We start from the raw sequence: 20,637 nt of genomic DNA on the forward strand, positions 1-20,637 counted from the left end.
AAAAGGTATCTGTGGAGTTATATCTCACAGTATCGATGTCAAGGTTGGACGTAACATCGGGTTTAGGAGGGGTCTTAACCCAAATAACCCCCAAGGGCGGACAAAACAGAATCGTTTTTATATCGTTTATGAAATCTACACTAAATGTTACTGGATTGAGCTGGAACTCTTGAAGTTATACGATAATGAGGCTACACCTTTTTGAATGTGACCTACAGGAGTACCTATGTATGCATGTAATTGCAGTGGGACTGCTCCAAAAATTTTTGAAAAATTATTCATTCCCGAGCATATAAGCTACGGAGCATAATTTTCTTTTTCAACTTTCAAACTTCGATGTAACGTTCTTATGAAATTTGACCCACATTCTTCTAAAAGTATTACAAATTATGAACATGGAAAAATGATACATGTATGTTCGCTTATCCATTTCAGTTACATCCGCCACCACCTCAATTGGCATCAATTTGCCGCCCCAAATGTACCACCTTATGATACGATAATAGCTATTTTCATTACGCGCTTAATTGCACCTAACCAACATAACATCAATACAGTATCACCATGTCTGCTTACGCCTAAATTGGTCCGGAGAAATGCGATGCACGTCATCGGATCTGTAAGCCAATAGAAATCTCAAGCCGATCAACATACTATATCATTGACTGCAATAAAGAGGGTGGTTATGAATTACGATCAAATACGATCTCTATTTGCAAGATCCGATTGTTCAATGTAAATTATGGGGCCACCGGCGGCAGTGATCACCCGCCGCGCCGCACACTCGAACTCGATCCATTATCCGGTAAATTGGTTTCACAAAGAGTGCTTTTTCATTGCAGGATTTATGATTTCGGTGGTGCTGGTCGCCTGCGGCGCCGGTGGAATTGTTTTCCTTATTGTGCCATCAATTTCGATCATGTCAAAATATGTGTGCTTTCAATTTATCACCGGCAGACCCACCCACTTTCCTGTTTTAAACTCAGTAATGTTGGCCTTTAAACATTTCCATTCAAAAGTGTTTGGTCATTTCTAATACAAAAATCATATTATCTCCATATGGACTACATATATCTATTTTTGTTTACAATTTGAAGAATGAACAAAAGAAGAATAACAATATCCCTAGTCTATTCTAGTCTACACAACATAGCCATTCATTGAAAGAGTCCTGGAAAATGATAAGATCGACTACTCTTATCACTTTTCTTGTCATTATTAATGGTTGCAGTGCATCAGAAATGCATTATAAGCATTAAGCGGCCAAGCCTACTGTGCAGCGTTTTCATTGTTTCTTGAATCAGTAAACGGGGACATCTCGTACCAACCATTCTGTTAAAAGTTAGAATAGAATGCTGCTTCGTTGGGAGTGACTTTGCTAAGAATGTTAATGTCACTCCATGTCCTCTGAAATCCTGGGATGGTAATAAAAATATTCCTAGATACATAAACTTGACCGTGAAGCTATGCAGTGATATGAGTTCAACATTTCCGTGGACTTATCTAAGAGATGGATTAAAACTTTTTCTCTGTAATGTAGTAAAACGTAGAATTGTATAAACACCCACGCTGAAAGAAGTGGCGCGTGTTTCAGCGAGTCCAACCGCTCCTCTGGAAATAAAAGATCTTCCGATGAGCGGTGTCTGTTCTGTGCAAGCAATTATTCGCAAATAGGATAATGGATGAGCTACTTTTTCCTACTTTGTTTGCCGGTGGTCGGAACAAGATTTCAATTACGCCGAGGTGCCATTGCAAATGTGCAAACTCGTTTCTGCGATTTTTCGTTGAGTAATTAAAAACCATTCAATGTGGGTTGGTTCAATCCGGATTCGTGTGAGAATGGAAAATCCTGATTTGCACCATAGGAAAAGTGATTGAGATGGGTCAGTTTTCCGACGGGTGGCGAAAGCGGGGCTCGCCCATTTGGTATTTATGAAGTGTCAAATGTGGATGTTGAAAAGTGAAATTTTCGGCTTACTAATGATTTATTTTCAAATTGGAAGAATCTATATCGCCAATAAAATGCTTCAGCTCTTAAGAGATTAACGAACAAATACACATTTTTGCCTTTCTTCACCAAAGTGTACTGAAATGCTATGTTCACTCAAAAAACGATTTTTCGATAGAAGGTTCGGAGGATCAAGTCACATATACCTATCAATTTAGTTCGATGAATAGAGATGGTCTGTGTGCAAAAAAGATAATACATTTTTAAGACACTTCCCATAGACCGATTTTTCGGATAGCACGAATCGAAGCGGAATAACCGCATTGTTTGCTTATAAAAATGGTCCGGACCGGTCAAGGCGTTCTGTAATTATGTCCATTTCAGTGATCCGGACCAGCAACATTATAAGAACTGGCCCAAGCCCGTGCACAAGGGGGTGGTTTTGGGTGTTTAACCCTCCCCATTACCGACGCTTCATACACTAGGCGCCCCTCCGCCTTTTGCCGAAATTTGGAAAAACCCCTCCCTTGGTGCCACTTCTGTGCACGGGCCTGAACTGGCCTATATAAAACAGAAGCAAGTCCCATCATGCGACACATGCTGCGCAATTCAGATCCTATTGTGATCCACTGGCCTCTGCCCAGCAACTCCTATCCCTACCTCCACGCGGTACCAGCCGGAAACTATGAGCAACCTTAGGGAAGATCGAGTAACCAACCCCGGTGGGAACTTTGGTCATAGGCTGACAGGGAAGGGGGGGGGGGGGGGGGGGTTTGCTTCGGCAAACCTGAGCGTCTGTTCTCCAGGAAGAGCGGCTCACAACAGCGTCTGATCCTCGGGGCGGCTGATCTACGTCCGAGTGTTAGGGAAGGACTTTAAGTTCAACTGTACACTATGGTCCTCCGGAAAGTAGGGGGTTGTTGTCAGGCCCTACGAGCCAGCCGTAAAAAACCATTGTAACGGAAAATCAGCAACAGAATAATACGAACCGAGACCAACGGCAACGACCCCAGCGAACAAAAAGGACTTGCGATTGGAAACTCGGTACGTGGAACTGCCGATCTCTCAACTTCATTGGGAGCCGATCTACTGAAGGACCGCGGGTTCGGTATCGTAGCGCTGCAGGAGGTGTGTTGGACAGGATCCATGGTGCGAACATTTAGATGCAATCATTCCATCTACCAGAGCTGCGGCAACACACGCGAGCTAGGGACAGCTTTCATCGTGATGGGTGATATGCAGAGGCGCGTGATCGGTTGGTGGCCGATCGACGAAGAAATGTGCAGGTTGAGGATCAAGGGCCGATTCTTCAACTTCAGCATAATAAACGTACACAACCCACACTCCGAAAGTACTGATGATGACAAGGACGCATTTTACGCGCAGCTCGAACGCGAGTACGATCGCTGCCCAAGCCACGACGTCAAGATCATCATAGGAGATTTGAACGCTCAGGTAGGCCAGGAGGAGGAATTCAGACCGACGATTGGTAGGTTCAGCGCCCATCAGCAGACGAACGAAAACGGCCTACGACCCATTGATTTCGCCACCTCCAAAAATATGGCCATACGTAGCACCTTTTTCCAACACAGCCTCCCTTATCGTTACACCTGGAAATCACCACAGCAGACGGAATCTCAAATCGACCACGTTCTGATTGATGGACGGCACTTCTCCGACATTATCGACGTCAGGACCTATCGTGGCGCCAACATCGACGTCGACCATTATCTGGTGATGGTCAAACTGCGCCCAAAACTCTCCGTCATCAAAAATGTACGGTACCGGCGACCGCCACGGTACAACCTAGAGAGACTGAAGCAACCGGATGTCGCCTCAGCATACGCGTAGAATCTCGAAGCCGCGTTGCCAGACGAGGGCGAGCTCTATGAGGAGAGGACTGCTGGAGTACAGTGAAAGCAGCCATCAACGACGCAGCCGAGAGCACCATCGGGTACGTGGAACGGAATCGACGAAACGAATGGTTCGACGAAGAGTGCAGAACGGTTTTGGAGGAGAAGAACGCAGCGAGGGCGGTAATGCTGCAGCAAGGGACTCGACAGAACGTGGAACGTTACAAAAGCAGAAACAGCAGACCCGCCTCTTTCGGGAGTAAAAGCGCCGCCTGGAAGAAGCGGAGTGTGAAGAAATGGAACTGCTGTGCCGTTCCCAAGAAACACGGAAGTTCTTTCAGAAGCTCAACGCATCCTGCAACGGCTTCGTGCCGCGAGCCGAAATATGCAGAGATAAAGACGGAGGCCTCTTGATGGACGGACGTGCGGTAATCGAAAGGTGGAAGCAGCACTTCGATCAGCACCTGAACGGCGTGGAGAACGTAGGCACGGGAGCCCACGGCAACGGAGGAAACGACGACGCCAGTGCAGCGGGTGACGGAAATGAACCAACTCTTACGCTGAGGGAAGTTCAGGCCAAACATGTCTAAAGGTCCTATCTGCAGAAGAGAGGCTCTCTTTGGTTTCTCTCTCTTCCGTTAGTATCTCAGCTATTAATTTGTATTTTGATTGCCTCCTTGCATTGAACGATGGTCAAAACAATCGCCTTTCGATTTGTACTGGAAAAATAGTAGAAAAGTATACCATTAAATTGCAGTAATTGAAAGAGAAAGTAAACAAAGAGAGCCTCTCAAATGCAGATAGGACCTATTGAAATGTTCGGCCTGAGTTATGGATGCCATTCACCAGCTCAAAACCAACAGAGCAGCTGGTAAGGATGGTACCCAACAAACATGTTTGCTGTACAAGAGGGGTACAAGGAAGGGGTAATCTGCCCATTTTTTTTTTGTTTTTTACATTAAATTTAGTATATTTCGATTGATAGTGATAAAAACTAATTACATTGCAATTTGTTTTACAGTTCAACGAGCAAATAAAATTCTAATTCTCCTACGTTTACAATATTATCACAAATGTAACATAATTGATGAAATGTTTCATTATTATTGTTTTTTGTCTTTTGTTCATATTATTCAGTTCTGGATGCAGCAGCTCCTCGAAAGAGAACCTCCTTCGGTTGTTCAGTCTGGCCGCCAACGTGTTGTTCAGGAGCTCCCACGCCGCCGCCACTCGTTGACATTCGCTGAATTTGTGTTTGAGCGTCTCCGATCCTGCGTTGCAGTGTGCGCAATTTTCCGAGTCAACTCGACGAATTGTATGCCACAACTTCCTGTGCTCGATTTTTTCATTGACCAAGAGATAATAGGTACTACGTTGGCATGAATCCAATTCCTTGCTAGCAATGTTGAGCCACACACGCTTCCAGTTCACTGTCGGATATCGCTGTTCTACTCTCGGCTGATCAGTTTGATCAATATAAAAGCAGTGAATTTGATCGGAGGAGGGGTTTTGTAGGACCGGTGGAGGCAAACTGAGACGAGCTTGCAGGGTTTTTTTAAAGCAAAGGAGATCTGCAGGTGGGTGTGGGGGATTAGCTTGGGCGAGGAAGGAATTATAAAAGGGAATGGACTCGATCTCACGGAGATGACGGTTGATTAACAGCGATGTGGATTTCAGTGCCATCAATTGGAGTTTTAATCCGCCTTGGTCCCTTGGTTTTGACAACTGCATCATTGGTACACGAGCTGGATGTCCCTTCCATAAAAACGTTCCGATGGTGGACGTAATTTTCGCCGTATGCATGTTGTTTGCAGGCAGCACCGACGACATGTACCAAACTTTCGCGGTGATGAAAGTGTTGATAAGTATCACGTTTTGCTGGATAGTGAGCATGCGCATCGAATGAAGCCACACTTGCTGTGCTACTTTCCCCACCAAATCATCCCAATTTAAGGCTCCCCCAAACCAAGGCGACTTTTCCGGCGACACGATTTTTTATCGCCGTGATTTTTCTCAACGACTACAGCGATAAATGCGTCGCATCAACCATCTACACCAACGCGAAAACTAGTCACAAACAAAATTTAGTCGCCCCGCGACAGCGACGAAAACTGTGCATGCAGCGACCAGCGCCGCGACACACCAGCGACAAGTACAAAAATCGCTGCACTGTCGCTTGTCGCCTGCGACGACATCGTCGCAGTGTGGAAGGTCCCCTTCAAATCAGTGCGCAGCGATTTCGCGACAAAAACATAGCGACAAAAAGTCGTGTCGCTGGAAAAGAGTCGCGTTGGTTTGGGGGAGCCTTTATGGAGTTAGCAAACCGGACTCCTAGTATCTTAATACTGGTTTCAGTTTGTAGCCAGCTCACTTGAATCGGTCGGTTGTTAGTGAAGTCGACATCGATTGATGTTGTTTTGCGCACATTCAAGATCGCTCCAGAGACATGCCCGAAACGATGGAACAAATCCCTCATCATTTCTATCTGCCGCGCCGAAGTGACAACCACGCTGATATCATCGGCGTAAGCCACCAGCAAGTCCGCACCGCACACTCGCTCCAGAGAGGCTATCAACGGATGAAGGTATAATACAAACAAATGCATAGAGATTGGGTCCCCCTGCCTCACCGAACGTTGGATGGGGAACGGTGCCGTCATATGCCCATTTATCAGCAGCCGCGAAGAGGATAGAGATGAGATCCTGGAGAGCAGAGCGATAAGTTCGGGATTGATACCGAGCGAACGCATATTCTCGTAGAGAAAAGAGTGTCTCACTCGGTCGAAGGCGTGATCGAGATCGAAACTGACGAGTTTCCCTGCTTGCTTCCGTGCCGCCAGCTGCGCGATCCTATCCTTCAGTGATAGTATAGCTTGGAAAATGTTATTTTCTGCATTCGAACACTTCTGAGCTCCGCTGAGTATACGATGGGCTTTCATCACATTCTCAAGGAGTGCTTTCAAAATGCGGGAGAGAACTTTGTGGGGTTTTTTCGTCACCGTTGAATTTTATGTTTCGAGATTTGTTGATTTTTTTCGGTGAAAAAAGACTTTCCAAATCGTTTTGGCATAACGTTTCGGCCTACTTCATTCAGCCATCATCAGATACAAAACGTTTGTTCTCCACCACTGTGGCCTATCAGGGAGAGAAGCTTGTAATCGAAGTTTTGTAGGGACATGGGTCTGTACGAGCCGACTGTGTTGCCAGCTCCCCTTTTCTTGACTAGCACGATCACCCCGTCAACGAACTTGGATGGAAAATTTGATGCCAGTGCCTCGTTCAGTACAAGATTTAGCTCTCGGTGAACGACATTGAAAGCTCGGTGATAAAATTCCTTAGGCAAACCATCCGGTCCTGGAGATTTTTTCGATGCACTCGATTTTATTGCGGACCATATATCCGCTGTGGTGATTTCCTCCATACACGCCTCATTGGTTTCATCGTTTTGTGGTACGATCTGGTCACACTGGAACTCTTCAACTGCCTCGAATTCTCTATTGGGTTCGGAATACAATTCGGAGAAATACCGAAGCATGTTGTGTTGGATGGCCTGCGAGTCGTCAACGATTCTTCCTTCCTCATCGACGATTTGTGTTATCGTTGTTCGTTTTCGTCTCCTCTCACCGAGTTGAAATACCGAGAGAGGTTCTCCCGCTACAATCGGCTCATTTATTCGGACGAAGGCATGAGTGAAACGACGTTGTAGCAGTAGTAACTCACCCTTCAAACGGTTGATGGTGGTCAGCATCGTTGGATTTCGGTAGTAGCCCTCATAGGCGCGGCGGAGTTGGTTGTAGAGACGTTGGTACGCATGATGAAACTCGTCATACACTTGTTTAGACTTCCAACGAAAGAAGCTAACAATTTTCGACTTGGCCTCCAGCCACCAATCCATCCAGCTTCGGTAGTTCCTTCTTTGGCGAGTCCAGAATTGCCACCGAATCTGCAAATCCGCTATGTTTTCTTCGGTGAGAAGGTGGGGACGAAGCGACCAACCTTGTGGTTGTCCGAGATGCGGTAGGCACAGACGTAGTGTTACAGCCATGTGATCGCTGAATGAGCAAACGTGGGTTTCCGCCGTCCGTAGATGCTCATTCAAACTGCTGCTGACGTAAATTCGATCTAAGCGGGAGGAAGAGTTGGCTGTGACGTAGGTGTGTCCAGCGTCCCGGGAGCGCAGTTTGATCCATACATCATGCAGTTGTAGCTGCCGTACGGTGGTCTGCAGAGAGGGGCTCATATTGTAACCGGTTGCGTCACATTGGCGTACCTAGCACGCAATTGAAATCGCCTGCTAGAACTACGTGCTCGGTGCGATGACGTAGGTAATACGCAATGGTTTCGTTGAAAAACCGTTCTCGCTGTGCCCTGTATGCAGTACCGGACGGAGCGTATACGCAGCAGAGCGTTGTATCGTGGACACGCAGAGCAATTAGCCGACCATCCAAGCTTCGTTCCACATGCGAATACTGAATATGATCTCTCAAAGCGATGGCAGTACCTCTTCGAGAGTGGTCAACGTTTGCGATGACATTGAAATCGGGGATTGTGAGATGCTCATTTTCAACCTCTTGGATGAAGACTATATCCAGCTGCATGGTTTGGATGAAAGTTCGTAGCGCGTTGATTTTGTTGCTGTTCGTGATGGTGTTCACGTTGATAGTAGCGATGTTGTAGCTAGTGAAGAGGAATAATTACAGCTGCATGTCGGCGTCGTGAGCGACGTTGTCTTCATCGCAGCGCATCTTTTTGCCATGCGGACGACTTTGAGAGGATCTGATGGAGGTCGAAGAGTCGGTCTCGTTGCTATCGATTTTCTTTCCTGAAATGCTTCTCGTTACCCTGACCCACGAGTCATTCTCATTTTCTCGCTGCTGATTTCTCGTTTCTGAGTTATCCCCGGCTGCGCTGTCTCTTTGTGTTGGAACGCCCGGGGGAGGCATGGAAACACTGGTAGACGGCGCCGAGCTCGGTATGCCCGTGTTGGTTTGGTTGGTCGTACTCGTTGAAGGTTTCGCGCCCAGTGGCTTCGTAGGTTTGTCTTTTGTTGGTTGCGGATTTTTGGCAACGTCGGCATACGAAGTACTTCGTGCCGCCAGTTTCTGCACTAACAGTTTTTTGTTCTGCACACATGAAACGCCGTTGTGTGCAGACTCGTTTCAGTGGCGACAGCTCTGTTGTTGCCCGTAGTAAGCCACCAGTGTCGTTTCGCAGTCGATAATGACGTAGGATGGGATGTTTTTCTTTACGATCATCCGCACGACCCGAACGCCAGTCGGGAGCCCAGCGAAGAGATGTTTTTCGTCCCACACCTCCTCTCGGATCGATAACAACTCTCCATACGCCATAAGAAATTTAACGATTTTGTCGTTCGTGACATCCTCGGACAGGTTGAAGAGCTTAACTTCTACCGCCCCGTCCTCCATCACCAAACGAATTTTGAACGGTTTTCCGTCCACCGTGAGCTCGTGTCTGTTGTCATGCTCTTCGACAACTTTTTGTGCCACTTCGAGACAAGTCGCTTTTACGAACGCTACACCCAAGTTTCGGCTGTATTGAAGCCGCATCACTTCGTCCCGCTTCAGACCGAGCGTCGTACCGACGAAACGGTGAACCTCCTCCGACGATGGTTTCTTCGGCACGTTCGCATAATCAATGCGAAACGTGTTTTCGCGACGTTTTGCGACAAGGTGATGGACTGTCATGGCTACTCTTCAACATCGCTCTGGAAGGTGTGATGCGACGAGCCGGCTCTACAGCCGGGGAACGATTTTCACAAAATCCGATCAATTTGTGTGCGTCGAGGACGACATGGACATTATTGCCAGAACATTTGGAATGGTGGCAGAGCTGTACACCCGCCTGAAACGCGAAGCAGCAAAGGTCGGACTGGTGGTGAATGCCTCAAAAACAAAGTACATGCTAGTAGGCGGAACCGAACACGACCGAATCCGTCTGGGCAGTAATGTTACGATAGACGGGGATACTTTCGAGGTGGTGGAGGAATTCGTCTACCTCGGATCCTTACTGACGGTTGACAACAACGTGAGCCGTGAAATTTGGAGGCGCATTATCAGCGGAAGTCGGGCCTACTACGGGCTGCAGAAGAAACTGCGGTCGAAAAAGATTCACCCACGCACCAAATGCATCATGTACAAAACGCTAATAAGACCGGTTGTCCTCTACGGGCACGAGACATGGACCATGCTCGAGGAGGACCTGAAAGCTCTCGGAGTTTTAGAGCGACGCGTGCTAAGGACAATTGAGATAAAACGCCATGTATTGTTTTTACATTTACATTATTTACTCCTCCTATTCCTCTTTACACATCTTCCCAATTTCCTTTTCCTTTTGTGACCTTCCTGCTCCTATTTCCACAACTCCCTACATTCTCTTTCTTCTGCTACTTACGGGCCCGTATTCACTTCACCATCTACTCTTGCACTTCAAACTCCGGCTGCCCATTCTCCGCCGGGATCTTCCAAATCCTCCTGACGTCCGCATCGTCGTGTTCCTGCCCGAGCGATCGGCCAGCTTGGGATTCCCTCGCCACGAATCTGCACAATGGAATTCCTTCACGGTCTGTGGTCTGTCCGGCGTCGACACGTGGCTCATACACTACGATGATCCCGCTTTCGGCCCGACGGTGCGGTACCTCACCACCGTATCCTCGATCAACGTGAGTCACTTTCACTTGGTTTCGCGCTTTAGTTGTTAATTTCTGCTCCCGGATTAATGCGATCCGTTTCGTTTGGCGGTTGAAAGCGAAGAGACCCTCCCGTCTTCCAGACAACTTTTGCCACCGTTCTTCGTCCAATCTTCTTTCTTCTCCCTTTTTCCGATCTGTCAAACGTGCCACGCGCCGCGACGCATTTCATCGAGTGCGTTCAATGTTCCATGGCCGAGAATATTTACTTTGCTGAGGGATTCTGCAAGCCGGGAGTGTAGGCAGTGAAGATAGGGTGGATCAATTTATACTTTTTCTTCGACGTTCACATTTTTTTTTAAAGAAATTAACAAAATAGTTTACTTGGCTAATAACATTGACTCCGAACCAAATATAAACGTAACAACGATCTTCGGCGGTGTGCAGGAGAACGGTGTGTGGCGGAGAAGGATGAACCACGAGCTCGCTGCACTTAACGGTGAACCCAGCATCCAGAAGGTGGCCAAAGCCGGAAGAATACGGTGGGCAGGGCAAGTTGCAAGAATGCCGGACAACAACCCTGCAAAACTGGTGTTTGCAGCTGATCCGGTTGGCACAAGAATGCGTGGAGCGCAAAGAGTATGATGGGCGGACCAGGTGGAGCGTGACCTAGCGAGCATTGATCGGGCGCAACCGAGGATGGAGAGCGGCAGCCACAAACCGAGTATTGTGGCGTACAATGGTTGATTATGTCTTGTCTTAATGATGTTGAACAAATAAATGTATGTATATAGTTTTTCAGTTCACTGTGGTGTACGAGAATGACAAAAAGTTAATTCCTGGTTCGTCACTGCGACCAGTTAATAGACCTATTGTGACATTAGTCATACTGCTAGTGTGTGTTGCATTACACTTTTACAATGAAATATCAATTTTGCAGCAGTTTCTGTTTTGTTTTCTTAGAAACTTTAGATGCTTCAAGGTGATAATAAGGTCACACTGTATAGACTGAGGAATCTCCGAAAGAACTCCAGGAAGAACCTTGAAGTATCTGCACGAGGATTCTCTGAAAGAAACTCCTGGAGGAATTACCGAAGGGACTTCTGCAGGAACCTCTGGTGGTTCAAGAAACTCTTTTAGAGAGATCCCTACATAGTTTTCCGAAGAAAGCCCTGATTGTAACTTTAGACGCATTCCAGGAAGAATTTCCGAAGTAATTTCAGGAGGAATCCCAGAAAGGAAAGGAATTTACAAAGGAATTCGAGAAGTAATCCCCGAAGGGTTTCTAGCAGCAACCATCAAAAAAAAATCCCGGAGGAATGCTCGAAAGAATTCCAGGAAGAATATTCGAAAAAATTCCGGGAGGCATCCCCGAAGTAATTTCTGCAGGGATTCCTGAAAGAATTCCAAGAGGAATCTTTGAAAATATTCCAAGAGGAAACCCCGAAGGAATTCCATGAGGAAGTCCTAAAGGAACTCTAAGAGGAGTCCCCGTATGAATTCCAGAAGGAATCCCCGAAAAAAAAAAATGCAGGAGAAACCTGTCAAGGAATTATAGAAGAAATCCCTGCAGGAGTTCCAGGGGGAATCCTCACAGGATTTCTAAGAGGAAAACTCGAAAACATTCCAGGAAGAATCCTTTGATGATTTAAAGAAGGAATCTTTCCTGGTACGAGGAAGGATTCCAGGAAAAATCTCCGAAGGAGTTCCAGGAGGACTCCCCGAAAGATTTCTTGGAGGAATTTCAAAAGGATATCCTGGAGGAATTCTTGTAGAAACTCCACGGGACAACATTCACAATAACTTAAATTTGATCTGTGAAGAAATAAAGTACTCCAAAACTTAATGTTTTAAAATAAATTAAAAATTAAATAAAATTTTTGATTTTAGCGTTACGTAATAAATGGATGCTGCCTTAGGAACTACTTGAAGAATCTCCTTAAAAAAACTCCCGTAGGAATCTGAGTTGGAGCTCTTGGAGCTATCACTGAATGAACTTCTGTAGGAATCCATGATGAAACTTCTGGGGGAATCCCTGAAGTATCAATGGATCCTTCTGTAAGAATTTATGAAGGAAAACCAGGAGCGATTTTATTTAGGAACTACTAGAGGAATTTCTAAAGGAATTCAGGGGGAATCTCTGAAGTAACTCTGAGATGCATTCTAAACTAATTTCTGAAGACCTTTTGTGGGAATTCCAGAAGAAACATCTGAAGGAATCCCTGATTGATTTCCGCCAGGAATCTTTCAATCTTCTTGAAAAATCTCTGAAAAAGACTTCTGGAAGAATATCTGAGCGAACTCCTGTCCTGGAATAGCTGAGGGAGCTTCTGAAGGAATTCCTAGATAAAAGACCTGAAGATTTCACTGAATCCTGCTAAAACTAGAACAGAATCTTCCTAGAAGGAGGAATTCCCGAAAATATTTCGGGTGATATCCTCGAAGAAATACCAGAAGGAATTTCAGTGCGTTTAAGAAGAGACAGAGGGAGGTTGCAGAGGCGTTTCAGGGGGTCCCAAGGGTTTCAGCGGAGCACCAGGAGGTGTCATGGTTGTTTAAGCGGGTTGCAGGGTCCTCTCAGGGGGTCTAAGGGGTGCTTCAGCTGATCTCAGGGTTGTTTCAAGGGGTCTCTGAGGGGTTCCAGGGGACCTCAGGGGCGCTTAAAGGGATCTCGGGGAGTTCCAGAGAAATTCTAGCGGGTTTTAGGCGCGTTCCAGGAGGCTGCATGAGATTTCTGAGGCGCTTCAGGAGGTCAGGGTGAGAAGATATTCAAGGGCGTAACAGGAGATCTCAGGGAATTTTATAGGCGTTACGGAGGTATTTTCAGGGGTTTCCAATGGTCACATGGGGTACAAGGGGGTTTTAGGGCGATCCCAGAGGCATTCCATGAAGTTTCATAGCATTATCGATGGGCTTAAGAGACCTTACGTCGGCGTTTTCGGTGGTTTTAGAGAGTTTAAGGTGTGTTACATAAGAATTGAGGGGACTTCCCAACTAACAATCGCCAGCCGCAAACAAGCATGCATGCTGAATTGTTGCTTTATAATAGTAATTTTAGCTGAACTAAAATTATGCTGTACACATTACTGTACAAATGCTTTTTCAATTGAAAAAGTAGCCAATGTTCAACTTTTCGTATTGGTATTAACAATGATAATTACAAACACTTTTCAAACGTTTAATAAGATTTTTATTCGACGCGCAGTAATTCCTTTACAACATAGTTTAACAAGACTTTTTTCTGCTTATTGTTAAGTTCGTGTAAAAATTAGGACATGTATCTGTATAATGTGTTTTTCACAAGTTAAATAAGCGCTTTCGTTTCATCATACTTCGACTCAGAGTACATGATGAAAAACACGTGTTTTTTACCGAACAACAGCTGAATTAATCTGTTGTTCAGTCGTTAACCATAATGTTGTGCTAATTCACCACTGCTGTATAGGAGTCAGAGTCTGATCATTATTAAACCACGGAAAGTTTATGTTTTGATTTGAGCGCTGCAATTCATCATCTCTAGGATGGCGCAGATAGGAAGGCATGCGGCTGGCAATCGACGGGTCTCGAGTTCGAATCTGGATTTAGGTAAATTTATGTGTAGTTATTATTTCACAATATTTGTTCACAGCATTAAGTTCCAATCATTAACTCTCGTTGAAATTGAAAAATTTTGCATTTTTTTTTTATTTTTAATCATTTTTGCTAAAGCTGAATAACAGCTTTACTATATATTTGTAAAACGATTTAACAACAAATATTTCAGTTGGTACAAAACACTATGCTTTAAAGTTTCTCCAAATTTGTGTGAACAAAACCCGAAAAAAGGTTGTGCCTGAAAATTATCCAAATGTTATTCAGCATCATGCTGAATCAATTCGTCGTAAAGGTGCTTGTAAAATGAGTGATTGTTAGTTGGGTTAGATTCGTTACGGAGTCATTCCAGGAAGTTTAGGAAGATTTATAGCGGCTATACAGGCGTATATGGTGCGTTTTAGGTGGTTCTGGAGGGTCTCAAGTGCGTAACATGGGGTCCGTGGAGGTGTAAGGGAGATTTCAGAGGCATTTGCCGAAGTTTAAGAGGATTTTCAGAGACGCTTTCACAAAATCCCTTTGAATTCCTTGAAATGCCTTTGAAACCTTCCATATCTCATAGAAATGCCCTTGAAATCCTCGTTATCAATTTGAAATGCCCCTGAAACTCCTTGGAACGTCTTCAAAAGGCTCCAGAAACCCCTTCAAATGCACCCGAAAACGAACGGTTCTAAAACCTCTAGGAACGTCCTCAAAAACGATCCTGAATTCCCTTACTGCGAGGGTGAATCTTTATCGACCGCAGATTCTTGTGGAGCCCATAGTAGGCTCGACTTCGTATTGCGCGGCTAAATTGTTGTCTCCCGTTTATAAGGCCCCGAGGTAGAAGAAGTTCTCCGCCACCTCGAAAGTGTCCCCGTCTGTCGTAGCACTGATGCTTAGGCTTGCCCTGTCATTCGTGGTTCCGTCTGCCAGTATGTACTTAGTTTTAGATGCATTCACAGTGAGTCCGACCTATGTTGCTTCGCGTTTCAGACAGCTATTCAGTTCTGTCACCGTTCCAAATGTTCCTGCAATAATATCCATGTCAACCACAAAACAAACAAATTGGCCGGATTTCGTGATAATCGTGCCTTGGCTGTTGAGCCCGGCTCGTCGCATAACACTTTGCAGGGCCATGTTTAACAAGAGGCATGACAGCCTGCCACCTTGTCGTGGACCCCGTCTAAATTCAAACGAACTAGACAGATCGCGTGAAACCCTTGCGCAGTTTCTTACACCGTCCATCGTCGCTTTGATCAATCTAATGAGCTTCCCGGAGCAGCCGTCCTCATCTCAAAGGGATTCAGTGTAGTACCAGGAGATCTCATGGGTGTTTCGAGGGAGTTCGAAGGAATTTCAGGGGGTACCTGGAGGTCTCAGAAGCGCTTCAGAAACGTTTTACAGAGTGACAGGGGGCTCAAGACGCCTCAGGAGCGCCTCACCCCCAGGTTGGTTACAGAGGGTCCCAAGGGGTATCAGGAGAGTTCCATGACGTCTCAGGGGATCTCAAGCACGTTCTATTGGAATGCCGTTTCAACGGCTACCACCCACATCTTCTTGGAGATGCGGAGAAGTCTCCTCCAACACTTGTTATATGGATTCTTATATAAACCTTACACATAGTTAAAAAGCCTCCTCATAAGTTCCGATCACACCTCATATAACTTGGTTTCCCTTTCTTCCATTACAGGTCGCAGAAAAGGAGGTGGCGGAGGAAGCAACAACAACATCGTGCTGGCAGGAGGAGGTGGCCTAGGTGATATTGGACTCGGCACTGTCTACGATGTTTCCACTGAAGACGGTGGTGGAAAGGGAAAGAAAGGAAAGAAAGAAAAGAAACGCAGCAGAAAGCATAAGAAAAAGAAACATAAGAAATGGAGGAAGCACCTGAAGAAGGCCGCTCCCTTCGCAATCGCCATCTTGGCTCTGAAAGCGCTGATGTTACATTTCCTGTTGAAGAAGTTGGTGCTGGCTACCGGTTTGTCTCTTCTGTTGAGCAAAAAGTCTTTGCTCGTATCGTCGCTGATTGCGCTGAAGCTTCTGATTCAACAACCTCACAGTAGTGACAAAAGTAGCGAGAGCAGTAAACTTGAGGTAGTGCATATCCCGATTCGTAAGGAAACTGGATTTCACAAAAAGATTCAACTGAACAAGTTTAAAATCAAACCCGGCCATAAGGTGAAGATCAATATTCAGCCGAAAGCCGCATCCACCCAGAAACCGCTGCATACCTTCAATACGTACAATTCGGGTTCGATGATCAAGCATACCCACCAGCAGATGGAGGACTTCGGGGGGAAATACATCCCATTGGGATACGAAAGCACCCAGTACCAGAACTATGACATAACGACACCGACCACATTCCTGGATTCAATACCGGAAGGCTCCGAGGATAACTACTTCGACGTGAACGACTTACAGTACATCCGGCGAGAAGGTTGGGACGGGTGGACCGGTTACAACCGTGGCGAGGAAGCAGCCGAGAACAATGGGTACGGAGCACAGGGTTATGAGCACAGGCCGTCTACGGAGTACAGTATCAGCTCGAGCTATGATCAACCGTATAGTTATAACAGCCACGGAAATGGAGCAGCGTTTAGGGAGAGTGGATCCAACGGCAATAACGGTCCATGGGGTGGCTCGAATGGTTACAACTACAAACAACGCAATTTGAGTTTGATGAAGTATCGTCGGAAACGGAGAGATGTACGCGAGTTGGCAATGTAAAGAATAATCTTAATGCATAGGTGTAGTTTTCCAATCTCAATTAACCAAAAATTAAAATATATTGTGCCTAACCAAAGAGAAGCTACAAAAATGTCTACTTGTTATAGTTTGAGAGTAGGGCCTTAGCATTTAGTGAATAATTTATAATAATTTATTAAAGTATTGTATGTACGCCGCGCTAACGGTTCTCCTTGTCTAGATCTCTACGAATGATAAATTTACTCATTGATAGATGTAGGCTCTTGTGGACTTTGTATCAATCTGAAGAAGTTTGGAAATAAATGGCTACTAGTAAAACTAATCACTTAACCCTTTTGTTTAGTGCTATTTTTCTTTTATCAATTTAAACTCTTTATAATCAATGATTTGCTTGAGTTTTTATACGTCCATTTAGAAAATGGTATGGAATGGGGGATGAAAAACTCCTCAAGAGGACTCAGTCTGTTGAAGAAGATACGAGAATGTATCCTGTACGAGGAAGTTATAAGTATGTTACGTTACTAACTGTGTTCATCCTATTCCTATGGGCACACCTTCACTGTTACCATTATATAAATCTTCGAAGTGCTTCTTCCACAAGTTGTTTCATCTATCAGCAAATGTCCTTCCCAGGCATAAGACGGGCATTGTCGCAATCTTGTGCTGCGCACGATTGACAGGTGCCTCAAACCACCGCATATCGTTCCGATTCATGCTTTCCTATGCTTCCATTTTTTGCTGCGGTGATTTCGTTGCTTTTCTGTTCTTGTCACCTGTATCGCTCTATGTTGGGTATTAGCATTCGACTCCTGGTGGCATTATTCTTGTTCAATACTCGTTAGCAGTTATGTGCATTATCACCATCATAACACAAAAAAGCCGCAACATCAACATTGCCCTCCTTCCTCCATCAACGCTACAGCCGACCGTCTCTATGTTGCGAACGAACACATTCGAGACGAACGCATTGATACGGTGGCTGCCGCCGCCACGCTCTTTCTCCGCAAACCTCCTGAGCAGCCGAACGCTTGTTAACAGTCCTGAAAGGGCCAGGATGAAGGTCAATTTGTTAAGTAGTATTGCATGGGGCAGAAAACACAAACGTAGCACGCCCTATGAATAGAATGCAAGGCGTAGAACAAAAACTCGGTGTTTCATCGTGTGGTTCGAAAACAAGCGACGATCGCTGCTGTTGGATGTGGTTGACTCTGCATTGAACGAAGGTTGGCTTGAGTGGCTTTTGCGTGAATCGATTATGTTTTGATGGAATGCATTTGTCGTATGAAGTGATGGTTAAAGCGAGTGTCCATCGACATTAACCATCCTGAAACTTCACAACCCTGCTCGTTAGTACTCCTTGTCGAACCAAGCATAGATTCCGTTAATGTCGCTAAGACGTTCCACGCCTTCTTGTGCCAACTGGATCAGTAGCAAACACCAGCTTTGCAGGGTTGCTGTCTGGCATTCTTGGCAGCTCGTCTTTAGAACGTATCGCTCGAAAACTCCGAGTGCTTGCAGGTCCTCCTCGAGCATGGTCCATGTCGCGTGTCCGTAGAAGACTACCGGTCTAATAAGCGTTTTGTAGATGATGCATTTGGTGCGTGGGTGAATATGTTTTAGACCGCAACTTCTTCTGGAGCCCGTAGTAGGCTCGACCTCCGCTGATTATGCGCCTTTGAATTTCACGACTCTCGTTGTTGTCAGCCGTCAGTAAGGATCCAAGGTAGACGAAGTTCGGCTTGGAATTGATCACCGTTCAAAGTGGATTTCAAACGACTAAGAACAGTTATCCGATGGCAGTGTCAAGCGATCGCAGAAGGCTCATCAAGTCATGTACGGCCTTGCTCGTGAGCTCTTCAGGCTACGAACTTACATTGAACGATTGCGTCTAGTTACCATGGAAGGAGTCAATGAATATTTTCTGACCTTTGACTGTCATTCGGTACAGAACCGACGGTCGTGAAGGTCGCAGTGGGAAAGAACATAATCGAACATTTTCTTTTTATTTGACGAAGTTTCAAAATTGCGTCGTATTTCACCGTAAGTGGCTCTGCATTCACTGAGTATAGCGCCTATACAATCGATAGTTACTGTTTGATTTAGCAAATGAGCGCAAGCAAGCAACGGTTCTGCAAAACTTTCAACATGCCTTGGACCTGATTCTGTTAATGTTTGGCAGTTGAGAATTCCCCGAAGCTGGTCTAAAGGGAATGCATAGATTGATCACCACACCCACCCCCTTTATCCCCAATGTTTAGTAATTTCCTAGTTTTTACACACAAACATCATAAGAACCTGGTGTTTCCCCCTAGTTGCTGTTCTAATAATTGGATTAAGTTAGCGCCCCTGCCTACGCATTTTGTATTTTTGTGTATTGAACAATGATCTTTTCCCTGGGACCGTGGCACAAACGTAGTCTTATTTCAAGAAGCCGTTGGCCCGAATTCATTCGGATCCACAAACCCGGATTTCAATTACAATATTGTGTCCACAAGTTATGCCCTACTTCCTTGAAATTTCTGAATGTACAAATTGTACATTCAATTGTATAGTATAATTCCAGCATTTGGCATTGCAGGCACTCATCTGCAATAGAAATTCAAGATAATTAATTGAAAATTTTTCTTACCAATCATATTAACTAGCAAATCAAACCTACAATTTCTAGACTAGCACTACCAGTCATGACGGTCAATTCGTCTGATGGTCTAGATGGATGATGGTTAAATAACAAAAAAAGTAGTTATGGTTACCTATGGCTTCTAGGTGGTGTCGTTGTGCTTTGCGTACGCGACGTATGGTTGCTAACATCACGTTCATTGGCGACGCATCATAAGAGCAAAACCGTAGCTTGCTTGTGAACTTCATGACCAATGCCAAGCCTGAGACGAACTCCTCCACCACCTCCAAGGTATCCGCATTTATCGTAACATTACTACCCAAATAAATCCGGTCGTTTTCGGTTCCGCATACCAGCATGTACTTTGTTTTTGAGGCATTCATCACCAGTCCAACCTTTGCTGCTTCGCGTTTCAGGTGGGTCGGCTCGTCGCATCACACCTTCCAGAGCAATGTTGAAGAGTAGTCAGGCATGAGAGTTTGTCACCTTGTGGCAGTCCCTGGCAAGATTCGAATGAAATGTATAGTTCATCCGAAACTTTTACGCAGTTTTGCACACCGTCCATCGTTGCTTTAATCAGTCTATTCAGCTTCCCTTTTCGTCCATGATTCTCCATACTGTCGTATGCCACTTTGAAGTCGATGAACAGGTGATGCGTTGGGACATAGTATTCACGATATTTGTGGAGGATTATCAACACGGTGAAGATCTGGTCGGTTGTCGACCGGCCATCGATGAAGCCGGCTTGATAACTTCCCACAAACTCATTCGTTTCAGGTGACATACGACGGAAGATATCTGGGATAGCACTTTGTAGGCAGCATTCAAAATAGTGATCGCTCTTAAGTTCTCACATTTTAAATGGTCGCCTTTCTTGTGATTACTCCTTCCTTCCACTCCTCCGGTAGCTGTTTGGTTTCCCAGATCCTGCCAGCCCAGATCAGCCGGTGCAGAGAGATGGCCAACTTTACTGGGCCCATCTATCTTGATGGTTTCTGCTGCGATACCATCCTTACCAGCTGCTTTGTTGGTTTTGAGCTGATGAATGACATCCTTAACTTCCGTCAGAGTAGGAGTTGGTTCATTTCCGACCTCCGCTGCACTGGCGTCTTCGTTTCCTCCGTTGCCGTGGTCTCCCGTGCCTACGTTCGCCACTCCAGTCAGGAGGTGCTGATCGTAGTGCTGATTACACCTTTCGATCACCTCACAGCACGGCACAGCAGTTCCATTTCTTCGTACTCTGCTTCTCCCAGGCGGCGCTTTTTCTCCTGAAAGAGGCAGATCTGCTG

At 45.5% G+C, this 20,637-nt stretch overlaps 1 protein-coding gene and 1 long non-coding RNA gene across 2 annotated transcripts in view; both read left to right on the top strand.

Annotated features, from left to right (window-relative positions):
- LOC134287601 (uncharacterized) overlaps positions 1 to 17,071 on the top strand; it is a 36,750-nt gene extending 19,679 nt beyond the window's left edge. Inside the window, exon 2 of the mRNA XM_062849696.1 lies at positions 15,710 to 17,071. Within this exon, the coding sequence (XP_062705680.1) occupies positions 15,710 to 16,749 (1,040 nt within the window). The 3' untranslated portion in view covers positions 16,750 to 17,071. The remainder of the gene's footprint in view (positions 1 to 15,709) is intronic.
- Positions 1 to 20,637, top strand: part of LOC134285716 (uncharacterized) — a 279,906-nt gene that overhangs the window by 147,286 nt on the left and 111,983 nt on the right. The window lies entirely within an intron of this gene.

This window comes from Aedes albopictus, chromosome 1, assembly GCF_035046485.1.
Source record: "Aedes albopictus strain Foshan chromosome 1, AalbF5, whole genome shotgun sequence".
Classification (NCBI taxonomy): Eukaryota; Metazoa; Arthropoda; class Insecta; order Diptera; family Culicidae; genus Aedes; species Aedes albopictus.